Source organism: Juglans regia, chromosome 3 (genome assembly GCF_001411555.2).
Source record: "Juglans regia cultivar Chandler chromosome 3, Walnut 2.0, whole genome shotgun sequence".
Classification (NCBI taxonomy): Eukaryota; Viridiplantae; Streptophyta; class Magnoliopsida; order Fagales; family Juglandaceae; genus Juglans; species Juglans regia.
In genome coordinates, this window is record NC_049903.1 from 33,666,460 (window position 1) to 33,683,331 (window position 16,872).

Here is a 16,872-nt window from a genome sequence, read left to right on the forward strand (position 1 = left end):
TCTCTCTTCGACGTGCCTTGTCTATTCAAAGTCCTTTGCAGTTTGCGCATTTGGGAGAGAGACGCGGAGGCTACCATCCAACATTTCTCAAGTCTAAGCTCGTAAGTCAGGTCATTCTCTACTCTGTCATCTCTCTTTCTCTAATCTGTCAGTTCATTGTATTTTTGGGTGTTTAAGGGTTTGACGGTAAACGATGGGACCGAGTTATGAAAGAGAGAAGAAGAGGGATTTTTTTTTCTTCTTCCTTTTTCTCTTCTGCGTTTTCTTCTTTGCTTTCCTCTTTATAAAGACTCAATTCTCTATGCTTTTTAATGGGTTTTCTCACTAACCAAACAGTGGGTGGGATGGAATTTTACTGGGTTTGACAGTAGTTAATTTTTAATCACTGTAAATGAGAATGGTATTTATGCGTTTAGGTCTCACTCTTATGTAATCTTAAGTTCATTTTTATTTTCATATATCTGCAAAACAATTGCAAAGGTATCCTCTTTTTTTTTTTTTTTTTTTATCATTGATGAGTGTTTGGTTGTTATATGAAAGATTTTTGGAATGATACTATTAGTATTTGGGGCATTCGGAGTTGTGGGACACTTGCCGGAACATGGAAAATAACTAGCCTAAGCAATCCCTTTCAAATTTATATGGGCTTTGAATTGTAAAGACTTGTTATTCGAGTAAGTTTTGTATGATAGTATAATCAGAAAAGCAGAGGTGGCAGAAGTTTATTATCAGCAAGTAAATTTGATCTCATGTTTAAAAGGAAAACAAGATAGTATTGAATCTATTGATCCAAAGAGATTAGGGTAGTTTCAAAATGCACAACTGAGATTCTGACACTTCTTTTTTTGGATAAAAATTATATCCATCAGAAGGGGATTTGAGGAATTCATGGAAGCAGAATCCAATTTGTATGTTGTCTAAACTGGCATTTGCGTCTATAAGTTCAACAAACATACCTTTAGAACGAGATTGTATTGCTCCAATTTTTCTATCATTGGACTGGAATCAACACCAAATATGTGGCTTGCATGATCCTGAGTCATGTAAAAGATCATGAATATAAGTTTCTCCTACAACCTGAAACAATATACATTGAGAGGAGATGATAATTTGTTTACTAATATAGAGCTCTAAATGAGTTGGTGCGGCTCTTTAGGATCATAAAAGAGTAAGTGTTACATCATAATCAACACCATAAAACAAAAGTTTTAAGAAGAATGCCCAGGCCAAAGGAAAGATGATACTAATTGAAACTTCTGTAAATTCCAAAGCAGTTTTTCCTAATTCATACTTGGGTCAGCCTTCTAGCCACAAAACTTAATAATATTCATACATGTTGCATTGATTTGTTTTCTGTTGCTTTGTTGCTTTGTCTCTCTCTCCCTTTAGCAAAAATATAAACCTATGCTATATGGTTTTTTTGCATCCCAATGTTACCATGCACTTTTCTGAAACATTTATATTATTTTCCTTTTCTAAAGAGATATTTTAATATGTAGTCATACTCATTTGGCTATCACGTTAGCTGTTGGTTTGATTTTTATTATATATATATATATATATATATTTATGTTTAAAATAGATGGAAGATAGTTTTAGTGGTAGTATTGGTGGATCAACGCCTATTTCATTGGACATGGAGGAAAACACTAGTCCTTTAGTGCCTTCCTCTATGAATACCCAAAACCCCACATAATCTCTCCCCCCAAAGTCAAAAAGAGCCAAGAAGGTTACAAACCAATCTCTTTTATGAGATCATTTTACAAGGGTTGAACCTATTGATCTCATTGCACCCAAAGCTCAATGCAATTATTGCTTTAAGATTTATGAATGTCATTATAAAAATGGTACTTCATCAATGTCACAACATCTAAGATATTCTTGTCCGAACTCTCCCATTAGAGAGAATAAAAATCTTGGGAATGATAAATCACCATCACACACTGGAGTTAGGATGAATGGTAAAGGAACTAGTCCTCAAGTGTTAGGACAATATGATAGTGAAAAATTAAAAGCGATGATTTCCAATTTGTTTATCCAGTGTGAATTGCCATTCAAGGTTATAGAACATCTAACATTTGTTAAACTTTTGGATTATTTAGAGCCTAGACACATTTTGCCATCCCGAACCACCTTCCAAAAAGAGTGTATTACTTTATATAAGGAGGAGAAGCAAAAGTTGAAGGCATTATTGAGTAGTCAAAGAGTTTGTTTGACCACTGATATATGGACATCGGTGCAAAACAAGAATTATATTTGTTTTACATGCCATTATATTGATCAAAGTTAGGTATTACACAAGCAAATTATAATGTTTTACAAGATTCCTAATTATAGGAGTGATACCATTGCTTGGATGTTAGAGTCTTGCTTAGCGGATTGGGAGATTAACCGCCTTTGTACGATCACCATGGATAATGCCTCTTATAATGATGTTACTATTGATCATGTGAGGAAGAATATAAGAGATAATGAGTTCACAATTTTGAGAGGCAAGTTCATACATGTGCGATGTGTTGCACATGTTTTAAACCTCATTGTATGTGATGGCTTAAAAATTATTCATGATGCTGTAAATAAGATTAGAGAAGTAATAAGATTTGTGAGGTCCTCACTGGCAAGGCTTGATATGTTTAAAACGTGTGCAAACGAGCTGAATATTATGTGTGAAAAAATGGTGTATCTAGATGTTCCTACTAGATAGAACTTAACATACCTAATGCTTAGTATTGCTGAAAAATACGAAAGAGCTTTCGTACTAATGGGAGTGAAGGAGTCACAACTTTTGGCGCCTCCGTTTGAATATTGGCAAATGACTCGTATTTTTATTAAGTTTCTAAAAGTTTTTTATGATGCTACTTTGAAAATCTTTGGCTCATTGTATGTGACCTCTAATATGTTATTTCAACAAATTTGTACAATTGAGAATACTTTGAACAACATGGGTCAGAGTGAGGATGATATGTTGATGAAGATGACTTCTACTATAGGGATGAATACAGAGATAGAATTGAGGCTAAAGTAAGATTGCTCATGAATCGTTTGATTGATCAATACCACAAGTTTTATGGGCTAGGTAGTGGAATATCAAATATGGCTCATAGAAGTTCCTCAAATATTATTGGTGATGACCTAGACTGTAAAGATTTTGATACAACTCTAAAATAATATATTGAGAAGCAAAACAGTTCAATACTTAGCTCGGACATAGATAGGTATTTGTCGGATGTGATTAAACCAAAAATACCCGAGTTTGATATTTTAGATTGGTGGAAGAAGAACTCATTTAGATATCCAATCCTTGTGAAGATTGCACATGATGTATTGGGTATCCCTATTTCCACCATTGCATCCGAGTCCCCATTCAGCATCGGTGGACGTGTAATAGACCCATATTGAAGCTCATTAGCTCCAGAGACTGTCCAAGCACTAATTTGCACGCAAAATTGGTTGACTTGTGAACCACTTAGTTCTTGGAAGGTCGAGGAGCATGTAGAACGCATTGACTTTGAAGGTAAACACTTTTATTTGTTAAGTTCGATTTTTTTATTATTAATTTATCCATTTAACTTAACTTCTAAATTTTTTTCTGCTTAAGGTAACCATTTTCCTTCAACTTCAGCAACTTAAGCAACTTCAAGTTCAACTTAACCCTCTTCTTAAGGTTCCTTTTATTTTTGTAATAATTTATTGTAATTGATATTGTGCTTAAGAATTTTCACATATATGAAACTGTTTTGTGCATTTAATATTTGAAGTATGAACCAGTCATGGAACATGAATTTGAGAGTGTACTAGAAGAAAGAGCAAACTTTTTCTTGGTGATATAGACCCAAGAACTAAAGCTGTATGACATTATTCTTTTGTTTCAAGTTTCATTCTCTTGTTCTTTTTGACTTATTGTTTCTAATCATTATAGTTTTTATTTTCCCATAAACTAATAAACTGATTAGCAAAACCGATACGCTTTAGGACTTTGGAGTAAGAAAAATCATTCCACTTTTACATCTCCAGACTTTCCCTTCCTTCCACCCCACATTGCATGGAAACATTTATGAGCGATGACATTTCTGTATATTACATCCAGCAACAAAAGCAACTTGCATAGGTGAGACTCCATCAATCTTTAGCCTGATTGTCAGGATTGTTGCAATCATATCATATTTATGTTGGGAGACGTTGTGGAGGGTCAGTTTTAGACAATTCCTGTTTAGGAAAGCAACAATTGGGCTCCATGCAGGAGAAAAAGCTAAACTTCCTTTGTTGTGTTCTATTAGTTTGATTATCTACTGCTCAGAAAGGGAAAATTAAAAATATAAGCTGGGATGGGAAGTCATTTTCCTCTAAACTTCCTTTGTTTGCAGACTCTGATTTTATGCCAACTGGAAGGCAGCAAAACCTTGATAAGTTAACTGACATGAATAGGAATCCCAAAATATCTTCTGTTACAGAGAGGACTGAAGAAAAGCCAAGCAGCTCTGAAACAAGACCAAAAGAAGGTGCAACTTTGTTTCTTAGGATTCTTTGATTGCAATTTCACTTGTGTTTTGCTTCTTGTCTAATCTACAATTTTCTTCTCTTAGTGAAACTGGGGTGGCATGAGTTTGCACACATGGCATATGTTCTAGGAGAAAGATGAAAAGGGACATTGGGCTGGGGAGGGTGGTGTTTTACAACTTGGATATTAATGTGGGAGGGTGGTAAATCAAATACCTGACAAGTGTCTTAAAATCATTATTGAACTTAGAATAAGAAAAGATTTTTTTTAGTGGATCTACCATGTAGAATGTCATACTAATCTAAATATTGGTGCAGTGGTGGAGTTTGTCCCCGTTAAAAATCAAACTGCTACACAAAAATTACTCCAGAAAATGAATCATCAAAGTTGGGATGGTCGACATTCCAAAGGTCATATTTTTTGCATGTAGAGGTCAACTTTTCCCCCCAATTCTAAATTTAAGATGTAAAGACTAATACATAATCAGAAAATATTGAACAATGTTATTTATTTTGCATTGTTATGTATTAGTTTAATTAGTTGTGATGTATTATTATTTATTTTGTTCTTTGTAAATTTATGTTTTGCATTATGACGTAACAACAATATTATTTATTTTGTATTTTTATTTATTTTTTTATTTAATTTTTTTTTATAACTTAACTTTAGAAAGTGTTTAAATTTTTTTTTTTAAAATATGGACAATTTAAGCATGGTATCAGAATTTTTTTTTTTTTTTAAAAAAAAAAAAAGTCGGATTAAATCCAGTTATAATCTAAATATCTGGATTTAACCCGGTTATCCACCCGGATCAAATCTGGATTAATCTGGGCGGATAACTGCCCAGTTTTTAAAATCTAGATCCGGATCCGGTTGTGGCCGGATATCCGGATCCGGATGCACGCCCTTACTTCTAAGAGCAGGTACGTACAAGTTAAAGAACCTATATGATCATTCATCCTTCTCCTTTGTTTTCTGTGTTGTTCTTCTACAAAATCAACCAATATGGGGAACTTTCTAAAGCTTAAAAAAAAAAGTCCTCAAACCGCTATATATATAAAAAAAAAAAAAAAAAAAGGAAATGCAACTAACTCTTGCTTATTCCAGTCCCTAATTTTACACAGCTAATCCTGTAAGAGAATAGACCTAAAAAAAATTTAAAAAAATAAAAACAAATTGAATTGGTTGGTCTGCTTTCTTTCTATTGCAAAGTTAGTAATCCTCAGAAAAGAATGACTCGAGGAACGTGTTTCGCCCTTCCGAGCGTTGTGTCTGATCCATGTAGGCAGCTTGATTTTGGTTTGTGTAACCTGAAAATGGGAAACCTCCTTGGCCCTGCAACCTTTGCAGGGTATATGGTGATTGATTTGCAGATGTTGGCAACCTTGTATTCTGGAAAGAATCGGAGTAACTAGTCTGGTTAATATGGGTGGGCATGGCTGAGGGCCTTATTGGCATGGGTACGTAGCTGCTGCTATTGGCATTGGATTGAGGTCTATTCACAGCATAATTGCCACTGCCCCGAGCTGCCGGAACATCATGATTGTGTTTCCCTTCATAAGTGGTGATCACCGCCCTCATGTCTTGAGATGCTCTCTCAACATGTTTCCTCACTGGACAGCCTATGAATGTACATTTGTAGTAGCTCCTACAGATATAGAGAGACAAATTGCAAGAGTTAGCAGCCAAGTTCATACAGTTCCCTTTTAATTAAACCATCATGAAATGATCAACAAGATTATAGTAATCCTTAAAGAAAAACTCTATTTGCAAGCTGACAGTGGATTTTAACTTGTATTGCAAATCAATTTTTTTCATGTGATCAGGTGCAGAAGATCATCGTAGCAGTTCAATATATATATATATATATACCTTGGATTTGGATTTCCCTTGACTACTTTCTGTCCATATTTCCTCCATCTGTACCCATCATCAAGAATATCAATTTCACTTGTTGTTTGAACTACAACTCTAGGTTCTCTCACAGTCCTACTCCCAGAAGCTGAAATCCCCTCGTTTTCATTTTCTTTCTTCCTGCAAAATAGAGATGATCATTAGTATCATGTAGAACCGAATCCAAAATTTCATCTTCAAAAACAAATTCAAGACCAACAGACTAATTACCATCTTTTGGCCTCAGGCTCATTCTCATCGTCATCTCCAGCCGAATTACTCGTTGGAGACCTTTGATCAAACTCGTCCTCTCCAACTGAGGCTGAAGAATCCTCCTGTGCTGTGACAGACTCCATTTGTGTATTTCCAACTGTTACAGCTGAATGATCAGGATTTCCCATATTAGTGTAGGATGAAGGTTGGATTGATTGAGAAGATGATCTCCTATTGAACTGAGGCTTGGGATGATTATGGCTTCCTTTGTATACTATTTCAGTAATCTGTCCATCCAAAGATGTCTCAACTTTTTTCTTCATGGGGCAGCCTCGAAACGAGCACTTGTAATAACTACGCGGGTTTTCACTTCCTTTCACATTTTTTTGTCCATATTTCCTCCAGTTGTATCCATCATCTGTTTTCCTTTGCTCTCTGATATATTGAGGTGGTCGAGTATATTGATCGTGGCTGGACAAAGGAGCGGAACTACTCTGCATTTTTTCTTGGGTTGTAGCCATTTCTGAAGTTCTGAAGCTCTTCATGGGTGCAAACTCTGATTTTACTTCAACTTTCTCCAATGAAAATTCAGTTTGATTGGTAGGTTTGTTGAACTTCCATGCTTCCTGTTGTCTTTTCATGGATTCCTCCTGTTCAAGGAGAATCGTGTTTAGTTCTCAAGAAACAAAGATGAATTTCCATCATGAATGCATAGAAGGATCTGAAACAGTTGGTAAACTTGTTTAGTGTCCTACTCGACAAGAAACAAAGATGAATTTCCATCATGAATATTACATATTGACAATAAACCAAGTTTGTTTCTACTTTTTGGTAGGAGAATCACTACAAGAAAATTGCTTATTTGTAATCAGCTAATTCTAGCGAAATGATTATTTACAATTAAAATTGATTACGAATAGCCTTTTGATTGCAATAAATTAGTCACAAAAATTCATTTTTCTTGTAGTGATATAACTCCACATACGACATGTAATGATGTAAATAATATTTTTTTTAATAGCATTACAATATATATTACATTCTCATCCAACTTATTATTGACTATGAACCATTAAGTGCATCAACTTTTATTTTTAAAAGAAAAAAATTAATTTAAAATTGATAGATAATAACACATTAGCACAACATGATAAAAATTAGTGAATTTGAAAAATAACAATTTATTTAAAAACAAAATGTCATCTCAATTCTCAAATGGGCGATCAAGCAAAGATGTGGCCTTTAAAATAGTGAATCACGAGGAAACCTGTATCGTCGTTTGAACTTCATAGGTCGAGTGAAATATAAAAAATGTAATGAAGCTTTAAGTTCGTCACGAATATAATCTATCCTGGTGACAGCAAACTAAAAGTCGCCTTAAAAGGTACTTTCCCTAAGGTCGGTTTGGAGATTCGTTACGTACGATGCTATCGCGACAAGAACTTCTCGCCTTTTTAACAGCCGAAAAGATTGACCGAGTCGTCCATTCGTCTTATCGTAACCCGCTCTATACGAAGTTCTTATAGTCGTGAGCAGTGACGCCTGGACAATCTAAAAGTCGCCTCAATAACCTGATATACGCGCAACAAAACGGATTCCAGATTTCAATTGATGGCCATATTAATAGCACTTTTCAATTTGTGTATATATAGATATATATATAAAAAAAAAAAGACATCCAAAACAGCGTCACTTTGGCGTTTTTCAGTTATCGCCTTCCGGAATTAACAAATGGAAGAAATTCGCGGTGTTCGAGCAGAAAAATAATAAGAGAATAGGAGAAAAATAAAAGTCAAAGGTTGTTCTAAATCCCCCCCCTCCTCCCAAAAAGAAAACCAAAAAACAAAAAACTATATACGTAAGAACCAAATTGAAATGAGTTTATGTCACATACCACTGCGAAAGAAGACTGGAAGATGGATGATGATATTGCAGCAGGCTTTGTTTCTGGTTGAAAAGAGAAATCAGAACTAAATTTTTCTTTCTCCTTCATTCCTAGCTGCTGGTTGTAATTAGCAGAATCGCTCATGTAGTGGTGGAATGCTTGACCAGCAAAAGCCCCAGTAGCCGGAGATGGCAGATTCTGCGCAAGAAAATCACATTAATAAAGACCCATCATTCAGTTAAGGAATCTGCAGGATAGATATCTTGTATAATACAACCTAGCTAGGAACTAGTCATAACTAAGCAATGATTTTTAGCTCAAAACTCACAGCATAATTCATGGAAGAAAACAGAGGCGAGCTCAAGAAATCAGTTGGGCTTAAACCAGGTGGGATAGCCAGATAAGAAGAGGGAGAAACTGGAGGAGGAGATAGAGGCAATGAAGAAGGTGGGAATGATCTGAACTTGGGTATTTCACTGCCATTGCCATTTCGATCAGAATATCCCCAGCTTACTGCTGTGTTATTATTCAGTACCCTATCTTGGCTTATACTGTCCATGTTGTTTTCCTTCTTGTTGGAAATATGGTCAGTAATGGAGGTCATGAATTTGGTTTTGAGAGAGAGAAAGAAGTTGAGAGTCCGAATTTATAGGAGTTTAAAACTGTCTGAGAAAAGACAAGGATTAAGAAGGGGATCAACTGGTATTGGTTGTACATGTATATGTTTCTTTGTTTTTTTTTTTTTCTTATTTTTGCTAAAGAAACACCACACCCCATGCATCTTCGAAGAAAGTAAAGAAGTTTGACCGTTGAAAACCATCACCAGTCAGTCAAAGCTTGTGGGTTTGACTTGACTCGGTCGCCAATGTAGATTCCAGGCGGCTAAGGCAGCATCATGGTCTGGCCACGTGTTCATGAATCTGCTTGCCATTTGCTCGGTTTATAAGCACGATATGAATCCATTATTTATTGGGCCGCCTTATTTAATCTTAGCCCGTCGATTGAAAGACTTTAGTCAAAGCCAAAAATCTGACTATTTTTACTTCTCTATAGAAAGAGATTTTTTGATCAGCTGTCATAGTTAAATGTGGTTGCCGTCAAAATGAGGCTGAGAGTTGAACTGGTCTAGCGTGGCGGTCACTCACTAGGCGGTAAGGGTTGCCCAGTGGTCATGGGTGGACGGTGGCACCACCAATAGTAAGGACTGTGTGGTCAATTGATGGCCCAAAAACTCTTAGCTCTAGCCTTCATTAACTTGAAGTAAAGGGAAGAAGATTCTGTACCAATTTGTACTCTGGAAGTGGAGTGTCTCTTTGAAAACACAAATATTTATTCACAAATTATTCACTTTTATTCTCACCATTATTTACAGATTATCTAAGCTCTGATTTAGATTGAGAGTTCAGCTCAACTCATCTCGTATGGTAAAGACATCTTCAATCCAAATAGCAACTACTTCTTCTTCAGAGATGTTTTCACGTGGATTTACTGACGACAAAAGGGGTGTTATATTTTTCAATTTTCAGTCTGATTTTACTTTTACAGATGAAGGAGACAACCCATTTCCAGATGAAAGAGAAAGGCTCCCCACGTGATCACAATGCCGATTTCCTTAAATAAAAATTTGATATAAAATCAAATTAAAATTAAATAAAAATATTAATATTAATATTTTTTATTATTAACTCAAGATTTTATAAAAATTTGATATAGATATTTTGAGGTAATAATATTTTTTATATAATTTGATTTTATAAAAATATTGTCATCTTGTAATATTATTATGAATTATATTGTAAAAAAAAATTGGGTATGTAATTTAAAAAATTATTATTATTTATTTAAAAATAAAACGAAATTATTATAAATGCTATGTAATTATTTGTGAGATTCACATCTATCTCCTCTCAAACAACTTAAACATCTCACTGCCAATCCAAACACAAAATTTTCAAAAATCATATCAACTCACAAATTTTACTACTATTCACAAATCATCTCAAATCATATCAATCTCAATCTCAATCCAAACGGGGTCTTAATCCGCCCAGCCCAGCAACCTTGCTTGACTCCCGGTGAGACCTACTGGACATGTTAGTTTTATTTAATTTTTTCCAACCAACTCTTGTTGAATAGATTTTTGTGACCCCGTCATATATGAAAGCGACAAAGTTTTTGCTTGCTTAAAGGGCAAGAAGGCTAGATGGTGTTTCTACATGGGGCGCTAAAAACATGATGGATCACCATCAATTGTAGCAAAGCCCTCGTAGTACGTCGAAACCAGTGTACGCTATATTTAGCCCTTTTGCCCAAAGACTCCGGGAAATTTAACAGAGTGCCTAGCCCTTGTTTTTTTTTTTCTCAGGTACTCAGCTTTCGAGTTAATCCAAACAACACAAAATCGGTACTTACATTCTTAAACAATTATTTTGGGGGGAATTAGTAACGCTGTAATACCAAGAGAGAAACAATTACAACGATATATTTTCTAGGCCTTTTGGTGAGTGTCACCTTGCTTCAAAGAGTCGCCGAAGATTTCCAATAAGCTATGGACGGCAACTTTTGCATGGAAACTTCTCAACCTCAAGCTCAAGGACATTCAGAAAACCCTATTGCACCATATCTTCCAACCTTAGTTTCCAACACTGGGGATCTAATTCAGCCTGTCAATCATTAGCAAATCAAGTAAATTTAATTAACTTAAAATGAGAATCAACCTCATGACCAGTAAACAGACATACCTCAAACACTTTATTTCTCCAGTGGAATGCACAACCGCGAGCTTCCAAATGTTCAAAAAGCTGTTGGGGTAACATGGATTTAAAGGACGCATGGAGCTTCACTTTTGTCAGTCCTCCACAAGCCAACAAGGCAGCTGCCAGCCCCCTGGCTGTCAAACCTTTCAAGTGCAAAATGGTCAAGCTCTGTAGGCAGCTGATGCTGGCAAGAGACAAGAGCCCCACATCTGTAACTGAGCTATACGACAAATTTATCTATATGGAAAGGAAAAAACCATTAGTCCTGGATATTAATATTTTCTCCTAATTCATTAGGTTCCAACATAAAAGCGAGAGAGGAAGAGTACCTGCTTGAGGTTTTGAGAAGAGTAAGCAAGTGAAATCATCCCCACATCATCAATTTCATAACATTTCTTTACGTCTAACTTGATTAGTTGCTTGCATCCTGCAGCAATTGCTGCTACCCCTAATGATGTGATATGACATCCTCGACTTTCAATTGTGTTTAGTTTCGAGCATTTTGAGAACGAGATGAAGGAACTATCAGTAATTTCTTTACAGTAAGCTATGTTTATCATCTCGATGCCAGGGCATCCGTGAGCAATTGCTAAAATCCCTAAATCAGTTATCCCTGTGCACCTGAACAAAATAGTAAATCCATTCAATCAATTACCAAGGTTTTCTATCACATGAAATGTACAAATAATTTGGTGAAAATATTTTTCCTAGGTATGGGGACACAAAATTGTACCAATTCAAAATGAAACTCATGGATTACAAGTTACAAACCTGTACAAATCCAGTTCCTTAAGTCCTGCGCATGACATGCCAACATGGGAAAGTCCCTCATCAGTTATGTTTAGACAAATCCCAAGTTTTAAGCTGGAGAGTTTGCAACAAGTGGAGATGGATTTCAAACCTGTAAAAGGAGCAAACATAACAACATAAGTATTTGACTCAGTAAAGTAGCACTGTTCTACACGAGATAGGAGCAGGGGGAAAAACCTTCATCATCGATTTCATTATCTGTTAAGTCAAGTTCCTCAAGAGAACGGCATCGCCCAATTAAGACAAATACTTCTCTAGGAACCAGGGTACATGATTCCATCCTGAGAGATCTAAGAGATGTGCAAGAATTTGCAATGTGGGAAATAGATACATCAGTTATCTTACGACAACATGTGATATCTAGCTTCTTCAAGTCTTTCTGTTTTGTTACAAGGTAGGACAGGCCATAATCTGTCACTCCTGAACATTTACTTAAGCTGAGATCCCTCAGTGATACACACCAATCTCCAATGGCCCTCAGTCCATCACAGGTAACCGAGCAACCGTCTAATTTGATTGATTGCAACATGGAAAGCTTGTTCAAACTATCAGCAAGATCAAGATTAACCTAAATACCACCACCATGAAATCGTCAATAACGAGATAAGATAAAAAATAAAATAAAATAAAGCTTTAGCTGCCAGAAAGACGTAAAGAAGTGTAGAGACTTACAGAGGAACCATATGCTAACGTAAGTTGTTCTAGACATCTAGTACAACTGAATACAGAAGACAAGCCAACAGGAGTAATCTTCTGACAACTTGACATATCAAGTTTCTGTTAAAAAAAGAATAAACTGAATTTGTCAAATGGATACCCGCAAGAAACAAAAATAACTTAATGAAAAGTAGGAAGTAGAACCCATGGCTAAAAAGAATTTTTGTTTCATTGAGATCATATATATTGATAAATATTATACAATACACATGTACTTATATTTATAACACCATGTAGATTATACTGCAAACTCTGCTCCTTAAAATGCACCTTGAAAGATTGCAAGACGTGGATCGATAAAGGGGGACAAAACTACAAGTAGCATTAAATTTATATTCTCCGACCTCATACCCATACAATTTTTTAATAAACACATTTCAGATTATGATATCTTTGTTATTGATACAAGAAAAGAGATAAGAATAAAGGACACCAGCTAACCATGAATAAATAAAATACCTTTAGCGACTTGCACCCATGCTTAAGGACTGCGAGGTTGTTGTCATCAATACCAAAGCATCCTTCTAATGTCAAATCTTCGAGATGTTGCAGATTCAAGATGCATGGTAAACACTTATCGGTGATCTGCAAGACATCAAAACCGATCAATAATAATCCAAAACACATTCCAACAGTACAAGAACGGCTTAATCGTCTTCAGCCCAAATTGACATCATTAATACGAATACACTCGAATTGAACAAAGACCATCGCTATATTTATTCATTTCCCCCCTCGACTAAATAGCACCACTTCAATTCATTCCAAATAAACACACAAGCACGCGTGCAAGACAGAATAATATGAAAGATGACAAAACAAAAAGAAGAGTGGCAGTAGAAGAACTACCGGCAAGTAAGAAAGATCCAAAACACGAATATCTTTACACTTGATAGCAACCAAGCAGACACCCCAATCGCCAACACCCACGCACCACTTCAAGTTCAATAGCCTCAGCTTCCTACATCCCACCGCGATGCATCCGACCCCTATGTCGGTCAGCATCTTGCACCTCCCCATCCACAGCTTCTCCAGGTTCTTCGCCTCCGCCACAACCGCCGCCGACCCGTCCCTCAGCTCGGTCGCGTTCGACAGGTCCATCTCCACCAGATTCTCGCACCTCAGTGCCAGACTCAACAGCCCCGCGCCCGTGAAGAACTTGGACCGGGAGAGATCGATGGAGAGGAGTGTGGTCCCGCACATGCCAGCTATCACAGCCAGCGAACCATCGGTGACCCGCCGGCACAGTGAGAGATCCATGTGGGTCACGTGCGGGTACCTTTTCAGGACCTTGGGTAGGTGCTCGGAACGGAGCGGCTTCAAGGTTCGACGGTGCCTGGCTTCGATGGCGTAGAAAGATTTACATACTAAAGAAAACGACTTCTTGTCAAGCGGGTTTGGTCCGAGGAATTCAAGGATAGACAACACGATCTCCTCAGACAGGAGATCGAAGTAGCTGTTGAGGGCCTGAGGAAACCTTTGTTTCTTCATGGTTTTAGGAGGAACAGCAGGTTGGTTCCTCGGTTCGAGAAGGATGTGAAGACGATGATGCTTGTTTTGGGGATTTTGAAGATAGGTGAAGACGATGTTGTGCCGTTAACAGAAATTAATAATTATGGGTTTTTTTCTTCTGTTTTTTAGGTTCGGTGATGGTAGATTTTGTGAGCGAGGGAAGGAGGGACTGAGGAAGAAGGAATATACCCAAATTACGTTGTTACCCTTTATGTACCTTATTTCCAGCTTCCTTTGATTACATTTCTTTTTCACTTGATAGACTATAATACCCCCCACGTGTTTACGAATCTCTTAAATATAGAAAAATTATATTTCATTATTCTTTACCATTATATTTTTTTTCTTATTAAATATGTAAGATATAAAGGATGAATAAGAAAATTTAATTAATTAAAAATAAATAAAAATAAACATAATGTATGATTTATAAAAATAATGAGTAACAAACCTCAATAACATATATTTTCCAAGTCTTTTTTAAGAGCAAGTTCGGGATTTTATTTTATGTTGTAATTAGATAAGATTGAGCTTTTTCGGCCATCTCAGTTAAGTTTTTTTAATTTTAATGTTTGTATTTTTATTGAAATTGATGAATAAAAAATTATAAAATTAAAAATTATTGTCGCATCGTCTTCTATTAAGTATGCGTCAAAATTAATGATAGCTATAGAAATCTAATCAACTTTTCGTTTTTGTTGTACCTTGGAAAAGTTAGGGGGTATTTTCGTCATTTAGAGGAGACAAAGAAGAGCCCGTACGGGAAAGGACGATAAGGACGAGCGTATAGCAGAGTCGTTGACAGAAGGGTACTTTTGGCATTGAGAAAAATCGCTTTCTTTCCAACTTCATGCGGGGGAGGACTATGTGAGGAAGGACAGATTCAAGTGCGGACCTGTACGAAACGTATTGACAAAATTACTTTTATATATATAAATATTATACTATCAAATAAATCTGAAGAGCTTTTTTCATGTTTTTAATTTAATTAAGTTTTCTGATTTTATAAAATTTATTTATAATATGTGGTTTTTGAATAATAAAAATATTATATTTATCTTATTTTTCAGAATAATATTACAAATTCATCCAAATAATATGAAGAATTAAAGATAAATAGTAATTTGAATAAAAATTAGAAAGATGGACAAAAAAAGAAAGATATTGGGTTGGATACTGCCGTACTTATAGGTGTGGCCCAGCGAGTAGCGTATATAGTACCAACCTTACTCAGATAAGAACGGATTGGACAGAGCCAGAAAAAGCAAAGCAAAGCAAAGCAAAGCTCTCTCTCTCCCCTATCATTATTCTGAGAGAGAGAGAGAGAGAGTCAAAAAAGGAGGAGTTTGGGGAAGGTAAAGGAGGTGATGAAGAAGGTGGTAAGCAGGGGAGTTGGCAACTGGGTCGCACTGTTTTGTGTACAAAAAAATGGCGTGAATTGTGGAATATTCCTTAAAAAAACAAAGAGGGTTTTGGGTGGAGGAGGATGGATATGCATAGTACACTGTCCTTTCGGCATATTTGATATTTTCCTTCTCCATCAGCCATCACCATGTGCCAAACCAAAGGGAAGGAATGGAATCCATTCAAAAATTATGATCAGATTTTATTCATGTCCTCGTGCTGGAGGTCCTACCTCGTTGCCTCCTCAGATTTATAATATATCATCTCATTTTATTATTATAAATTTATTTAATTTTTATATAAAAATATAATAAATAATTTATTTTTTTAAAATTTTAAAATAAAAATAATACTAAAAAATATATTCTAATAATATTTTATTTAACTCTTAAAAAAAAAATAATTTGTGATGTGTGAAAATGAATTTTTCTAAAAAAAATAATGCATAATGTTCTTATTAACTCTTAAAAAGAAGTAAAAATATTACATATATATATATATATTGGTTAGTAATCACATCCATAACTGTGTCCATCCAGTCTGATCTCCTTTCTTAATCATTTCCATTTCCCTCTAATGTTAATTTTATAGTTTAAAAACTATATGTAATAGTTATTAAAAGTTATAATGAAGATATGAGAACCTTTAAACAACCCTCGAGAGGAGTGATGACAAAATAATTTTATAGTTTAAATATTTGTTTTTAGATGAATAGACAGAAATATATAAATGAGAATTACGCCCATGTCGAGAAGACGTGCCAAATTTGTTTTCTTAAAAGAAGAAATTGTCGGCTGATTATTAATTTATTTCTATTTCTATATATATATATATATATATATATGATCGGTCTTCAGGTCAATGAAGACTGGCTTCAAAATCTATCCTTTTTTATTAAAAATTTTATTAATTAATCACTATTTACCGATCCATACCTTATATCTTATAAAAAATATTCTTATATTATATAAAAAAAAATTATAAATATAAAATATGATAATGAATAGTAACTTCTACATAATATTTTTTTTATACTAATTTATAAAGAAATAATAATATTCAGTACGAACTTCTTTTTTAAGTAATATACAATTTCATACACTCTTAATATAAAATCTCATACACTCTTTCTTTCTTTCTTTTGAAGGTAAAATCTAATACACTCTTGAGGTATCACAAGAGGT

At 35.2% G+C, this 16,872-nt stretch overlaps 2 protein-coding genes across 2 annotated transcripts; both read right to left on the reverse strand.

Moving 5' to 3' along the window:
- Nucleotides 1–5,528: 5,528 nt before the first annotated feature.
- On the reverse strand, nt 5,529–9,164 carry LOC109006899 (probable WRKY transcription factor 33). The gene is made up of 5 exons (XM_018986326.2): nt 8,818–9,164; nt 8,499–8,687; nt 6,623–7,254; nt 6,371–6,532; nt 5,529–6,146 (listed from the first exon to the last, which is right to left on the reverse strand). The coding sequence occupies exons 1-5, from the start codon at nt 9,091–9,093 to the stop codon at nt 5,711–5,713; spliced, it is 1,695 nt and encodes a 564-aa protein (XP_018841871.2). The 5' UTR covers nt 9,094–9,164; the 3' UTR covers nt 5,529–5,710.
- A 1,706-nt stretch (nt 9,165–10,870) lies between these two features.
- LOC109006900 (F-box/LRR-repeat protein 3) lies at nt 10,871–14,467 on the reverse strand. The gene is made up of 8 exons (XM_018986327.2): nt 13,622–14,467; nt 13,232–13,357; nt 12,728–12,832; nt 12,233–12,623; nt 12,017–12,146; nt 11,575–11,866; nt 11,231–11,482; nt 10,871–11,152 (listed from the first exon to the last, which is right to left on the reverse strand). The coding sequence occupies exons 1-8, from the start codon at nt 14,261–14,263 to the stop codon at nt 11,099–11,101; spliced, it is 1,992 nt and encodes a 663-aa protein (XP_018841872.1). The 5' UTR covers nt 14,264–14,467; the 3' UTR covers nt 10,871–11,098.
- Between the last annotated feature and the right edge of the window lie 2,405 nt (nt 14,468–16,872).